A 14,316-nucleotide genomic window follows, 5' to 3' on the forward strand; every position below is an offset into this window, starting at 1 on the left:
TACCTCTGCATTGACCATGTCAGTCACGATGTCACGTGCGTGGACATCAATAGTGATGAGGGCACCCAAGATGTTACGAGTCAGTTTAGGCAGCTCTCCGCGAACCAGTTCGGCCAATCGGTTCAGTTGCTGAAAAAGACAAGATACGACACTGATGTCAGTAAAAATCATCAACATGTACAATGTATGTTTCATCCATACAGTATGCGCTTTATGTGTCCTGCCTACCTGCCTACATGCACAGGCCAGAAACTGGCCCCTTGCTAACTAGGTGGATCCTCCAAGAAGTCCTGTCCCTTGCCCTAGCCTCTGCTTCCCGAATGTTTAACCCAGCTTTAAGTGTAGTGCAAATCAAAGAGTAACAATGAGAAAGATGTCACTAACCGCGAAGTTTTTGTCCTCCTGTTCCTTCAGTGCTTTCTGTCTGTCCCCGTCACAGGTTAGTGCTTCGGTCAGATCACGGCACCACATGGTCTGAGAAACATTCAGGACAACCTGGAACATCGAAAAAGAAACAGTCAATCTCACATACATGTGCTGGGTATATCGATGTTGATGTACATTGATGTTGCCCAGAAGCCTCCCAGTTTGATGTCTCATCAAATCTGCCCCTAAGGCTTTGCCAAAAAATGTCACAATCATATCTTAAAGACAAACAATCATAATCTTAACTTAGTCTTGTGATAATTGCAAAATAAGGTACAGACCTGAGAGGCGTGGTGGATGACCCACTCATGACGGGGTCGCGTGGTGAAGTCGTTAATGGAGCTCTTGGTCAGTTTACGGAGTGACGACACCATGGCTTCCTCCACTTTTCCTAACCACTCCTCAACATTTCCTCGGGCCTTCAAGCCCTGGTAGGGAGAGAAACATTGGATTAAGTGTTAAGCATTGTCCTCTAAACTTTCTCATCTCCGCTGGTATTCTTTAACCTTTAGCCTACAAAGGTAGCTGTTTGGCACTAAATTTGTATTTATGTATTTATTTATTCATTGAACTTCTCCATAAAAATGGATGGCATGACGAAACAGGTGTACCCCGCAGGGGACACCTTTTCAAGGCCGCCATCCCATATTGATCATGGGATTAGGCAGCAGGGAGAAGGTTTAGAATGTACAGGGTTTTCCTTTGTAGCATTAAATGCTATTCCAATTCATCTCAGCAAACCCATGCTCACCTCATGGCATGATCTGACCAAACTGTCATCTTTTCCAAATTAGATACACAAATACACAAGACAACAGAATGGCTGTTATTGTTGTTCGTCATTAGCAACAGAATTTCATTGAACAATGAAATGACAGATGAATGTAAAATCCCTGCTCAGTGCTCAAAATACTGGGTGAATGTGCACAAAAATTGGAGCTGTGCACCTAATTTTTAACTGTGACTGGTGCACCTAGATATTTTTGTACTCTATAGGGTAAAGGTACTATTGTACACTATTCTTGACATGTAAGTGAAATGTAAGTATCAGGAAAAGCATTATAACCTTTTGTTGCAAATTATTTGAAGTTAGCAAATAGAATTACAGATTGAAGTTCTTCAGAAAGGCAGCAGCATTACGCTTTCCAATTATGTTTTGCTGACAATCAATTTTTATGTGGTGCACCCAAAATTCTTAAATGAATCTAGTGAATTTTTGCCGTACCCTGCCCAGTGGCACGCTCTCTCCTTCAGGTGACACCATGGCCAGGATGTCGTTGGTGCTGACGGTTTTGGGCCCATCACCATCCTTGTCCCCAGTGGGCGTGGTCTTCCCGTCTCCAGGGGTAGCAGCCTGCGTCCCAAACTCAAGACGTGCTGCAATAAATCAACATTTTGTTTTATTTTCTGGAAAGACTGTTAGTATATATGACTGAGTGACCTTGCACTTGGTACATGAGTGATCTTAAAACAACTCTAAAATTGTTGAAGGGGGCAGCTAGAGCTGATGTGCATGATAGTCATTGAGCTTTAAGGCGACAAGTTTAGTAGTCTTATAACATGAATTAGTGAATAAGTTCATATCCCACCTCTGACACCATGTACATGTATGCTACACGTACAAGCACAGCACATAGGCCATGGTGAAATGCATTCTGATTGATCAAACACATTTATACTGTGAGAAGCAGGGGTTTTTCTAGAAAAATCAAACATGAAGGAGCGAATTCTATATATTGTATTTATGGAAGAATCGATCGCTGAGGGAAGTCTGTATGCTGGCGATTAAGCTAAGATCTGAATCCAACAAGGGGGCGCTGGGCGGCAACAAGAGGGCGCAGCGCCCCTCTTCCCCAATTTAGATGTACCTGTGAGTAGCATATTTACCAATGGCATCAAAGCACTTCCTGAGGTGGGGCTGCACTGCGTGTGGGTTCCTCGTCTGTGCCAGGATCTCCAGCAACTCATCGTTGGACAAGAAGTAGAACCTACAAATAAACAGAAACAAACAAAAATCTGATTTAAGCAAGGTATCACAAACTTTTGTCAGTTTGTGGATATACAATGTACCTTTTGCACAACATTCTACAGGAGCCCAACTTTGCTATGGGAGCCCTTGTTCTTGAATTAATTTATTTCTACATATCAAATAACATTAGGGAAAAGTGTAACATACCGGTAGTTGATCAAAAAGCTTCCAGTAATGGTTTGCAAGATGACCATGTTATTTTAAAGACTAAAGAGGTTAAAATGGAAAATTAACAAAAGGAAGTACCCTCTGTTTTGTCTTCTTAAGTTGAAGATGAAGACGATATTATGAATTTCTAATGCAATGCTATAAAGACTCTTAGATATTAGGCTCATATTTCCAATGTTCTGTTGTAAGTATTCAAGGTTACCTGGGGAAGACCACTCTCTTCGACTCCAGGTACTGCTCCAGACACTTCTGGATCTGTTCTAATAGGGCGTTGTTGTTCTTGAAGGTCTCCAGTAAGCCAGGCTGGGTGCCGGCGCGCAGTGCATTGGGCAGGCGGTTCACTTTTCTCATCACTTCCTTCCATGACTACAACAGAAACAAGAGAAATGGCGTTCAATTTTGCATGAGTCTTCTTTTATTTCTGCATGGAAAAAGTGATGTTTTTAACTGTCAGGGCCTGAACTCACCTTGTCCACTGTCATGAACATCTTGGCCTCTGCTGGGAGCTGTCTCTGGATGTCAGGGGCACTGAAAATGGACTCCAGATAGAGCCAGTTCCGCTGGCACGTCATCCACTCATCCTGAAAGAACAAAACAAAAGACAATTTGGTTTCTGACAGATGCTCAGTGCCACAGATTTTATTCATTGCAATTTTAAAGCTGTATGTTACAGGACACAACTACACAGTGACACTGCATTTTGTAACTTCCTTCCTCCTACACCTTTTGGTGTAGAGTCTAGGGAGGTGCCCATCTCCGTTTCAATAGACCTTAGGCTGCACAGTTGTATAAGCACTAACAGCAAGGGCTAATTCAACTGGTGTGTGCTCAAGTCCCATACTCTTTCTCACAAGTGCTGCTTGCAACTTGCAGTTTTTTACTTAAAAGATCTTTGAACCTTTAGCACACTGAAGTAGCTGGTTGGCACCCAGTTTCCTATTGGTTTCAGAGTTAGGCAGAAGAGAGAAGGTTAAGGGGCGCACCTGGGGGAGCCACGACCTCAAGTTTTACACCATTCATGCAAGAATCAATACATATAAACACTCCTTCTTTCCCTGTACTATCCCCCAGTGGAATACCCTGCCTGGCACGGTAGTGACGGCTCCCACCATTGAGCCGCCCCGTGTCAGGCTGGAGCCCGGGACCTCAACTTCCCCCCCCCCCCCCCCCACTTTGTCCCTGAAGGGGCTATTTGGGGGTACCAGCAAAGTAGATGTAGAAGAACTTAATAATGTAGTTAAAGGAAAGCTGGATAAGCTAATTTCCATGGAACAGTTTCAACGTACCAGGGTGTCGCTGAAGAGACGCAGGTTTCGATCCCACTCCTCCACGCGAGGCTTGATGGGCCCGACGTGGCGTGAGCTGGCGATGGTGGACACGTTCACGATACTGTCGTCCAGAACAACCTGGATGTCGTCAGTTCCGCCCAGGATGAATACGTCTTTAGAGTCGCGATGTGGCAGGACGATGAACTCTGTTGTTTTCCACGAGTCTTCCACCTGTATGGAATAGACAGATAATTACATATCGTCTGTAATATCTTGTTTAATTGAACTACATCTTCCACAAAGTTAGAATTAAAACCAAGACAATAAACTTTGAGGCAGCCACCATCTTTGGTCGGTACTTCTATCTGGTCTTCAGTAACAGCAAAATCAACTAAGATTCTACCAAAAGCAACCTTAATCAAAAGAAATAGGTCTGAACCTAACTTCGCCCCTTGACAGCAACCTACATTAACATATTTAAAATCAACCCAATCCTTTTTGGATTAAAGAACTTTTCCAGGATTTCAGTGGATTTTGGTACATTTCTGAGTTTTATGGGACCCTCTTTATTTTTCTCTTCTTAACGACTTTTCCTGCATAATCATGATTGTAATCTTCTTCAACATGGTTTCCAGGGGATTTCACTACATTTGGGTGTTTAGTGACAGCCTTCAATCTACCCTACATTACAAATCTTCCTCTGTACAATCCTTACCTTCTTCAGCATGGTTTCCAGTGCTGCTTCTCCTGAAGCCTGACCAGACACCTCCTCAAGTTCAGTCTCATGGTCAAACGCCTCAAGGTCAACCAGCTTCTCCAAGGTCAGGGGCTCCTCGGGAGTGAACTTGTGGTTGAGGATAGTCTCGATGATGTCCCAGTGACGCTGCTTCAGGGCAGGGTTCCTCAGGTTGGTGATGGTTGGAACCTGGGGGAACATCATATACAAGGAACTTAGAAACTATTACAGCTCTGACTTCAATAACTAGCCTGAAACGGCAAATTTTTTTTGAAAGTTGAAAAATAAAACATAAGTGGCAAAATGCCGCGAATGAACGCGAACTAGACGTGAACTATACTCCAATAATAGTCACCAATAAGTCCCCATTAGTTGTCAAAAGACGACATTTATTCTGTAAAAAGTAATCTGTCAGTTTCAAGGTTTCTAAAGAATCTATAAACATATATCATACATGTATATCATTGATGAAGACCATGCAAATATGTTGCATGCCAGTGTGACCCCATGGGAAACTTTGTGGAAAATTTGCAAAGCCGTTGCCATTTTTTGTCACCAACAGTCCTGTGAGATACCCACTTTATACAGACAAGCCTCAAACAATACTACACTCCCTTTGAGTGTTAAAGGAACCCCAAGCAATATTAGGGTCCGAAAAATCGGATTTTGAAAGTCAATATATTTAGTCATTTCTATACATTATTAGTTCAAACTATGCTATCACAATGTATGGCAACGTCCATGATGGAAAAATACGACGTCGTTGTGATGTGAGAACTCACTGAAAATTGTGGCCGGAGTTTTTGTAGGCTTGCGAAACTAAGGGCATCATGGTGCGGCACAATTTTGCGCGGTTTTAAAATCCTAAAAGTATGAAGTTATTGCGCAAATGTGCTAAACAATTTCAGTAAATGTCACTACCATAAAGATTTCAGCATCTTATTTTATTTCCAATTTTGGCCCCAATATTGCTTTGGTTGCCTTCAAACCTCAATTCATGTATTTCTTGAGACCGTACAGATAGTTTGTACCCACCTTGTCCCTCATGGACTCTACCTTCTCCTTGAGGAAAGGTACCACACTGTTTGGTGGCAGACCCTTCTCCAGCTGGTACACAGACTTGGTGTACTTGGTCACCACCTGGGTCAGGTTCTCTGGGTCAATAGCCTCAAACTCCATCTGAAACAGACAATCCAAAATTATTAACAAAACTTTTTCCATATCAATGAAGCAGGCCAACTGCTGACCACCGTCTTCGTGCTCCTGGTAGCATTTCAATGGATAAACTAAAAAATATATACAACATTTTTGTGTTTTATCAGCATGTTTTTAAGTATCCTTTTGGCATTCTCTTCTTTGACCATACTGCCACAGTATTCGATGAAAATTAGTTCCACTCTACAAGGAGAATATGCAAATTATTAAAAACAAGTCTTTAATGCCTTGTCACACAGCAGATAAATTGATTTGCTGTGCTCTTGATCATTGCATGGTTTCTAGAGATGCTGAAATTCTAGAGATTGGTTCGTGTTCAGAGCTCCCAGAGCCCTGTTTAATTTGATTGGGAACATTTTCAGGTGAAAAATATGCTCGAGTCTCTGGTGATTTTTGAACTCGGCAACCTTCTGGTGATCAACAAATATGGCTGAAGCTCGTCGACTGTGTGACAGGGGCTAAAAGTGAAACACAAACCTTTAAAACTGTCTTAGGCCACACAAATTTAATTTTTTGGTTGGCGGACTGGGCCAGCCTTGTGTTTTCATGATTTTTTTTTTTTTGGAAAATAAAAATTCGTTAACCAAGAAATAAAATTGGTGTGGCCTTAGCATACAATAGTGGCGATGGACCAGTTTACCTCAAACCACTCTTTGAGCAGATTGTCCCACTCCCCAATGGAGACCCACAACAGTTGCTTCAGCTTCAGCTCAGCATGGGCCTCCTCGAGCTCATCAAACCTCGTCACTTCAACCTACAAAAACAAGGTTTATAAGAGATTAAAATCCATATCATATTTCTTTCTATACATATTAGTACTGGGAACACATACACAGGTAACCACAATAATGTGACAATTGATTCCTATTGGTTTAAAAGACATCCTGTCATAGGATGCCTCCGGACGATATATGATTCATACTATTATAATGGAAGCTTAACTTTTAAGGAACCGTATAGAACCAGGCTTTAATAAGGATCGAGGAATAAATAGATCCACTGCTTCTATCATGTCATTATATATAGATTACTGACACATGCTTTGAGCCATGGATCAAATCTGGTAGATAGCCTATGGCGTCCTCCATCTCTACTGGCGCTTACCTTGAAGTTTTTCTGGTACGTCTTGTATTGGAAGGCTCTTTTCTGTAGGTCCTCCATTTGTCCCATCATGTTTTGGAGACGCACAATGGTCTTCTCCTTGTCAGAGCCGATGTCTAGGATATTTGGATCCTGAAGGGGAAAAAAGGCATTGTGATTGAAGAAGGATAATGATATGTAACACAACAGTTCAGCACCGAGGTGAGGTACTGCTGAGATGTTTGGCAACACCTCAAGAGAGGAGCCGTTAGTACAATGTATAGTACTGCGATTCATCATCATCATCATCTTCACCGCTTTTCAGTCCTTTCACTGAGGCCGCCATTGCTTTCCATGATGCTCTGTTTGCTGCCACCCGCTGCACCCACTCCCTTGTACAGCCTGTATCATATTGCAATTGAGTTGGCAAATATTCTAAAAAAAATCTGCGAATACAGTCACTAGGGAATTTTTTTCTAGCTACACCTCACAGAAATGGTCTTTTGTACATAGTTGGGGAGAATACTACTGCTTGGGAATAGAAAGCAAATCTCTTGGTTGTGTAAAAAGAGTCTTTTTTATTCAGTGACTTACCAACCTGATGAAACTATTCACGGGCACTATTACAGCTATTTTCAATTTTGGAATCTATCCCTGTGTACCCTTATTTCTCAGTGTCTACTTGCAAGTTTAATATTTTTAAGAAGTGGTTGCTACATACCTGTGCTTCCTGCTTGACCGTGCGGACCTCTTTCCCAAGCTCTGCGATGTCCTTGTCCATGTGTGTGCAGAACTTGTCGATGTTGGCATCTCTCTCACTCACGGCTTTGTCAATACAGTTCCGTACCCCTGTTTTTAGGAAGAAACAATTGTGTGGTGAGAGGCAGCTGAATGACAAGTTTGCAATGGTTTCCGAAAATTCATCTTAAACATTCTTGTTCCTTCTTTAGCAGAAATCTCTAAGCATGAAACAAGAAAGACTTCACCCTCTGAGATGTAAGTGCCCTCTGACAGAACATATCTAAACTGCACTAAAAAATCATACACACACACAAAGAAACAGACAAGCCCAAAACACTGACAGACTGATTTAAAAGTACCTGAAACAGTTGAGCGCAGGGTCTGGTACACAGCAAAGTCCTCGGGCGGAGTCGGCACCTTGTATTTCTCAATCAGGTTGTACATCTCTGTCACAATGCTGGCCTCGTCATCCAGGCCATCAATCTGTACACAAAAAATTGTTGTAGACAGTACTCAGATATTGCACCATTGGTCAGAAATTACCCGCTATGGCAGCCTTTCTAGTGCTGAATTGATGCAGGGTTTACAGGTTTCACATAATACACAACATATACATATTTTATCCACACTTGCATTTTGTGGAACTGTTGCAAGGGTCTGGGCGGCTACCATTCGGCGCCACCAGGTGACCTCAATACAACCTTCCCCAACCGAAGTCAGATACCCATTTACACCTGGGTTTGCCTGGTTTCTTTGACATTAAATAGAACCTGATTTAGACAACCAAAAAGAGAAATTTTGAGTCTACTCAACATAAATGGCTCCACCTTTGAGGTGTCGCCAAAAAACTGAGACTATAAAACTCACCCTGTCCTGAATCTCATCCAGGAAGGTCAGACTCTCCACAAACTCCACCGTGGTGGTGGGAACGATCTCCAGCTTGTACTGCGCGTCCTGAGACTCCGCTATCACGGCGTCCATCTTCTTCTTGGACAACACTGGAAGCAGTTCATTGATCACCTGGAAAAATGTCACAAGTATTTCACAACTGCAGGAGTTTACATTTGGTTATCTATAAAATCGTTAGAAAGGACTAGATGTAATATAAAAGGATATAATGACAAATTTAGGGGATTTGTATGATGCTTTTGTACCTCATGTAAATTAGCACATTTGAGCAAAACAGCAATATAATCATAAACATAATCTACGTAGAGTCTGTCGCACAGAATGGAAAAGAATAAGTGAAAAAGTGAATAAAGACTGTAATGGTCAATGAAAATGAGCAACAGAAATAAGTGTCTTACGTTAGAAGTTTGCTTCATATTAGGCAATTACAATCTAAAGCATGGCAAGTCTTATGACATAGTTGAGTAAAGTCACAGTTACTTTAAAATTGACGGAAATTTGGAGCTGTGTTATTAGTTAAAATGTCCTTACATCCAAGCAGTGGAGCGGAGATGGGATCAGTTCGCTCTTGAGTTTCTTGGCGTCCACCATCAGCATACCCAGGGCCTGCTGCACGGCGATGGCAACCGCCTCGCGATGTTGGCGGTGGTAGCGCTGAAGGGACTCCCCAAAGAACGCCACGTCTGCAGAATATGGCATAATGTTGATTGTAACTAAAAATCTTTCTCTCTCTCTCTATCCAATTTAACGTCTTTTGTTCCCCATCATCTGGGGGTTAGACGTGCTTGCACATTGATGGGGAAGCCCCAGAACTCCTCATCAAGTGCAAGTCCTTTTTTGTAGCAAGAGTTTTTACGGCTGGATGCCCTTCCTAACGCCAACCCAAACCCTACTGCTGGGCTTAGGACATGGGAAATGTGTGTTGAGTGCCTTTTCCAAGGGCACAACGGCTGGGTGCATGTCCGGACATGTCTGGGTACTCCACTGGGGATTGAACCTGGGTCTTATTAGTTCATAGCCGGATGCTCTGCCACTGTGCTACACAGACGCCACTCAGTCCTCTGTGAGTGAAATATCTATAACAAAGCATTTAGAGATGGCAGACTTCATCCCCCTTACCCATACCGTTTTGTGACAGTTCTTCGCAGTCCCATTGCACTGAGGATGTGTGTGGCAATGGTGAGGGGTCTGTCTATGGTACTGAAACTGTGGTAAGTTTAAAAGTTAAGCTATTGATAAAGTATTGGCATTTTAGACTAAAATGAAAATTTCTCTGGAACATTAATAAATCTATGGTTTTAGTATACAAACCAAGTTTTCTTGTGTGGGAAAATGTGTGGAGTTCTAGAGATTTTTTTATTGGCTTCCAAAATTACTGTAAGACAAGTCACAGGTGAAGTCTGTGGCCACATGCGACCTAGTAGCATCCCTGGTCAATCAGAATTTTATGCTCATCAGACGATCTGCTCCATAGGGTATGAGGGTGCATGATCAGTGCATGGGGGTGAAGCACCCTTGTTCCCATCTTTAGAAAAAGCCATGCATACCATGGTCTTGCTCTTTGATGGCTGCAAGGTCCAGAGCTTCATTCTCCTGGAAGAAGAGTCTGAATGGCTCCAGAGCCTCCGCATACTGACTGGCTGCAGCGAACGCTGCACTGATGGATTCCTGGAAAACAACACAAAAATGTTCTCAGACTGGAGATTGGATCTATTGGATCAAAAAGTGTTTGCTTCTAGTTTCATGTAATTCTCCCAAAAAATTTGCTATCTTGCGTAGATGAATGTATGCAGAGTACATTGAGTTTCATCTTACAAACCATCACACGATGCCTGTTGACCAATCAACTAGCTAGACTGAACTCAGGTCTAATGTGTATGACACATGACACATGGTGTATGGGTAATACATATTAACACATGATGCCCAATTACCAATCAAATAGCAACTAGCCTAAACTCAGGTCTAATGCATGGGTAATGCCAAGTCTTTTTTTCAACACAATGAATGCAAGTGCTTGATTCTAACCCAATTATGTGCAATGTCATTGGTTGTTTGAGACACTAGTTTTGCTGCTTACCCTGATGCTGTGGATGATTCCTTGCAAGTGTTTGTCATCCTCGAACATAGTAGCCAGGCTAGGCCCCTCCCCACAACTCTTCTCCTCAAACTTGTTGTTTATGATGGGTCTGGAGGCAAACAACACACACAACGGTGTCAGTTTCATTTGTGAAGATTAGTCATCCAGGAATCGAAGAACAATATATTCCAATTTAATCTATACACCTGGATTACAATATGAGAATAGCATATTGTAATCCAGTTGTATAGATTGAATTGAAATATCATTTTACACAGAATAGTTTCTTTTTAGATCAGTGATGCTGTCCTTGGTGCTGAAAATAACCATCAACTCTCATTTACTAATCAAGCTATACTGTGCAATAATTCTGAATGATAGTATGCATGGCAAATAAATCTGAGATAGATTTGACATCAATGTTTTCAATATGTTGTTTGCTAGAAACATGCCTCTGAAGAAGAAGAAGGAAAATGGATTCCATGATCAGTTCTGCAGACAAAACAAATCCATTTCTATACATCAATATCATAACTGACCTGGTGAATGCATCAAAGTATGAATCTGGCACGAGGTTGGCAACGGACAACACTGCATCCTGGAACCTCCGAATCACCTAGAAAGACACAGCCTTGTTATAGCAACATCCTACATGTAAATATCTGAATGTGTTACGTCAGAATTACATGATTGCTATATATTACTTTGTATCACACAGTCGATGTTACTTCCAAGTTTCATCATCCAAAATGGAGGACAATTCTTACATTATAGACATGTACATGTAAGTGCAAACATGCTATTGAATATTGTATTTTACTAGAATATTGTTTATATAAAGTTGTAAACCATCTGTTTTGAGTTTTTTGTGAAGAACATCCTTACAGCACTACAGTCAATAAAGTACTGTACCTCTCCTTGGCCTTCCTGAAAGTTGCTCAGGTCAGGTTGGAAGTCGATGTGGGTTGTGTTGAGCTGGAACTCTGTCACAAACAGTGGAGGGAGCACAGCCTCACTCTCCTCTCCGAGTACACCACTCACTACTGTCTGAGTCTCAGTCTGGGGACACAGGATTATACACAATCAAGTAAGATAAAGTATTCATTCATTTATTTTTTTCCTACCTTCATCATTTCTTCAAGTAATCCTTTACCCATTCATTCATTCAACTTCTTTCATTTTCATCCATCTACACTGTACCTCTTCCTTTACCCATCTTTTAATTCATTCATTCATTCATTCATCCATTACTTCATTTATCAACACAGTCATTCCTCCCTTCTTTTATTCACTGAGTTACCCACTCATTTATTCATTCTCCTTTTGGTAAAGTAACTGTACAGGAACTATTATCAACTCATCAACTTATTCACATTTCCAAACAGGCACCCGCAAGCTGTTTTAGGGAATGAAAGATATAAAAGACTAAAAAAAAAAAATTTCACACAAATTAGTCATGAGCATATTTCGTGCATATTTCTTGATATAAACTTTTCTTTTTCTTTTCTGAAAACAACCAAGCCGAGTCCCAGTTTGAAAATGTGACCTAAGTGCTATAGTCATAGCAGTTGTAAGATACGTCTTATCATGTATATAAGAGAGAGATTGGGAAAACTACCTTCTTGTCAATCTCAACTTCATCTTCCTCTTCATCACGTGGCTCTTGTCTGATGTCGTCCACCCAGCCCTGTATGATGGCCTGTGTGGGGGTGTTCTGTAGCTGTTCTGTCAGGTAGTTCAGTAGTGTGGAGACAGAGTTGACTGCCAGAACGTGCATGGTGTTCACCACCAGGTAGTCAGCCAGCCGGATAAAACAAGTCAGCCGTCTGGAAAAACAGGTTGGAGTTGTTATAGAGCCACAAAAGGTGTTGAAATATACACTAAATAGTAATTCTTAGCAATGCTGCTTAACTTTTAGCACACTGAAGTAGCCCTTTGGCACCCAATTCCCTATTGGTTACAGAGTTAGGCAGCAGGGAGAGGGTTAATGTTTTACATAAGAAAATGAAGGCCCAAACTTTTAGATTTAATATCTTTTGTATCTATCTGTACAAGGGCATTATGATAATGTCCTTATACTGTATAAAAGATTGGTTTGGCAATACTTTGCAATAAATTTTCCACCCTTCACATGTGGCTTTTTACCATTTATTCAGAACAAAAATGTTTCAGACGCAAGATTCAGACTAAGTCAATTCAATGCTGAAAAAAGAGGCTGTAAAGCCCCTGTCACACTTGTGCGTATCTACAAGCCCGCATGAGTTGCGTATTAACATGTTTTGGTCTAGATCAGGTTTGCAGCCCAAGAAGTTATTTCCTTGGTTCAATAACTAGGCTGCACAGCGGTGGGTCAACGCAGAGAACAACTTCTTCCCCGCAAACTTTACTTAAACCTAACAAATGTTAATGTGCAACTCGTGCGCACTTTAATATACACACACGTGTGACAGGGCCCTTAGAGAAGGCTTTACCTGCAGTGACTTCTCTTGTTGGCCTGTTCTGTGTAAGTCATCTTGTCGGGAGCATCACCATAGATGTCCATGTCACTCTGGAGCAGCATGCTGGACATCGCTGTCCCTGGGGCCAGGCCTCCATCCTCTGTACGCACAAGCAAAAAGGTCAAAGGTTACAAACTGCAGCAGCATGCTGGACATGGCTGTCCCTGGGGCCAGGCCCCTGTCCTCTGTACGCACAAGCAAAAAGGTCAAATGTTACAAAATGGCGGCACCCATGGACCGAGAGTAAAACAGTACAGGTTTTACTGCTGCAAATTTGTAATTACAAATAAGTCTAAACACTATGAGATCTGTCTTTGCTATTACATTTTGAACATTGGCTTTAGCATGACAATTCAAATAAGAAATGTCTCCGCCCCCGAGGTGTTGCCAAGAAAAATTGCTTACAACATTTTATGAGATTTTCAAAAACTATCATGAAACTATTCATGTCAACGCAGGTTTAAAAAACATAATTAATAGAGCTGCGATATCAGAGCTTGTGCTGAGGTATAATATTGCAGGGATTGGTATCACATAGAAGTTCACATTGATTTAGAACGTACCTGGGAAACCCCCTGGAGTGTCAGTATCGTAGAAGTAGTCATCCGGCGTGAAGCCAGCTTCCAGCAGTGCTGTTCTGCACGCACTACGCACAACTTCCTTCACGAGATCTCGGAACTCCGACAGACGACCAGCAACCTGTATTTACAAAGTAATACTTTAGTTCTGTCATCAAAAACTTGTCATGAAAAATAACATCAATAGTTACACATTCATACATGTTGTTGCCTCATTTTTATGTAGGACCTTTAGATTTTCATAGAGGATTCTTTGATATCATAGAAAACTTTTTGATTGTGATGACCTTGCTGTCATTAATACCTTACCTCGTTCAGCTGTGTGATCTGGGCCTGGCGGAAGTCCTCTAGTGTGTAGGTGCGACCCTTCTCCACCTTACACAGCCCCATGTCACTGATCCTGTAGCACATCTCTCGTACATTCAGCAGAGCTGGGCGTAATGACTGGGAAACAGAATAACACAGTGTTAGGCAATCACCATTGAATCAAAGATAACAGACTTCACCCCCTAGCTTTCCTATACTGCTTTGTAACCCAGTCCTACAGTCAAAAATGACAGTAGTATCAATGCATTACTCTGCAAGCTG

General features: G+C 41.7%; 1 protein-coding gene across 1 annotated transcript in view; it reads right to left on the reverse strand.

The window, feature by feature from the left end:
• LOC136425739 (dynein axonemal heavy chain 6-like) overlaps nt 1-14,316 on the reverse strand; it is a 51,422-nt gene that overhangs the window by 31,425 nt on the left and 5,681 nt on the right. Inside the window, exons 8-31 of the mRNA XM_066414679.1 lie at nt 14,038-14,172; nt 13,714-13,849; nt 13,124-13,250; nt 12,271-12,478; nt 11,565-11,711; nt 11,192-11,268; nt 10,653-10,761; nt 10,120-10,240; nt 9,104-9,255; nt 8,531-8,683; nt 8,023-8,146; nt 7,644-7,771; nt 6,947-7,075; nt 6,483-6,596; nt 5,663-5,806; nt 4,607-4,816; nt 3,910-4,122; nt 3,091-3,204; nt 2,826-2,989; nt 2,314-2,414; nt 1,652-1,803; nt 708-854; nt 385-495; nt 4-129 (exon numbers count right to left, since the gene is read on the reverse strand). Coding sequence (XP_066270776.1) covers nt 4-129; nt 385-495; nt 708-854; nt 1,652-1,803; nt 2,314-2,414; nt 2,826-2,989; nt 3,091-3,204; nt 3,910-4,122; nt 4,607-4,816; nt 5,663-5,806; nt 6,483-6,596; nt 6,947-7,075; nt 7,644-7,771; nt 8,023-8,146; nt 8,531-8,683; nt 9,104-9,255; nt 10,120-10,240; nt 10,653-10,761; nt 11,192-11,268; nt 11,565-11,711; nt 12,271-12,478; nt 13,124-13,250; nt 13,714-13,849; nt 14,038-14,172 — 3,342 coding nt within the window. The remainder of the gene's footprint in view (nt 1-3; nt 130-384; nt 496-707; nt 855-1,651; nt 1,804-2,313; nt 2,415-2,825; nt 2,990-3,090; nt 3,205-3,909; nt 4,123-4,606; nt 4,817-5,662; nt 5,807-6,482; nt 6,597-6,946; nt 7,076-7,643; nt 7,772-8,022; nt 8,147-8,530; nt 8,684-9,103; nt 9,256-10,119; nt 10,241-10,652; nt 10,762-11,191; nt 11,269-11,564; nt 11,712-12,270; nt 12,479-13,123; nt 13,251-13,713; nt 13,850-14,037; nt 14,173-14,316) is intronic.

This window comes from Branchiostoma lanceolatum, chromosome 19 (genome assembly GCF_035083965.1).
Source record: "Branchiostoma lanceolatum isolate klBraLanc5 chromosome 19, klBraLanc5.hap2, whole genome shotgun sequence".
Taxonomy (NCBI): Eukaryota; Metazoa; Chordata; class Leptocardii; order Amphioxiformes; family Branchiostomatidae; genus Branchiostoma; species Branchiostoma lanceolatum.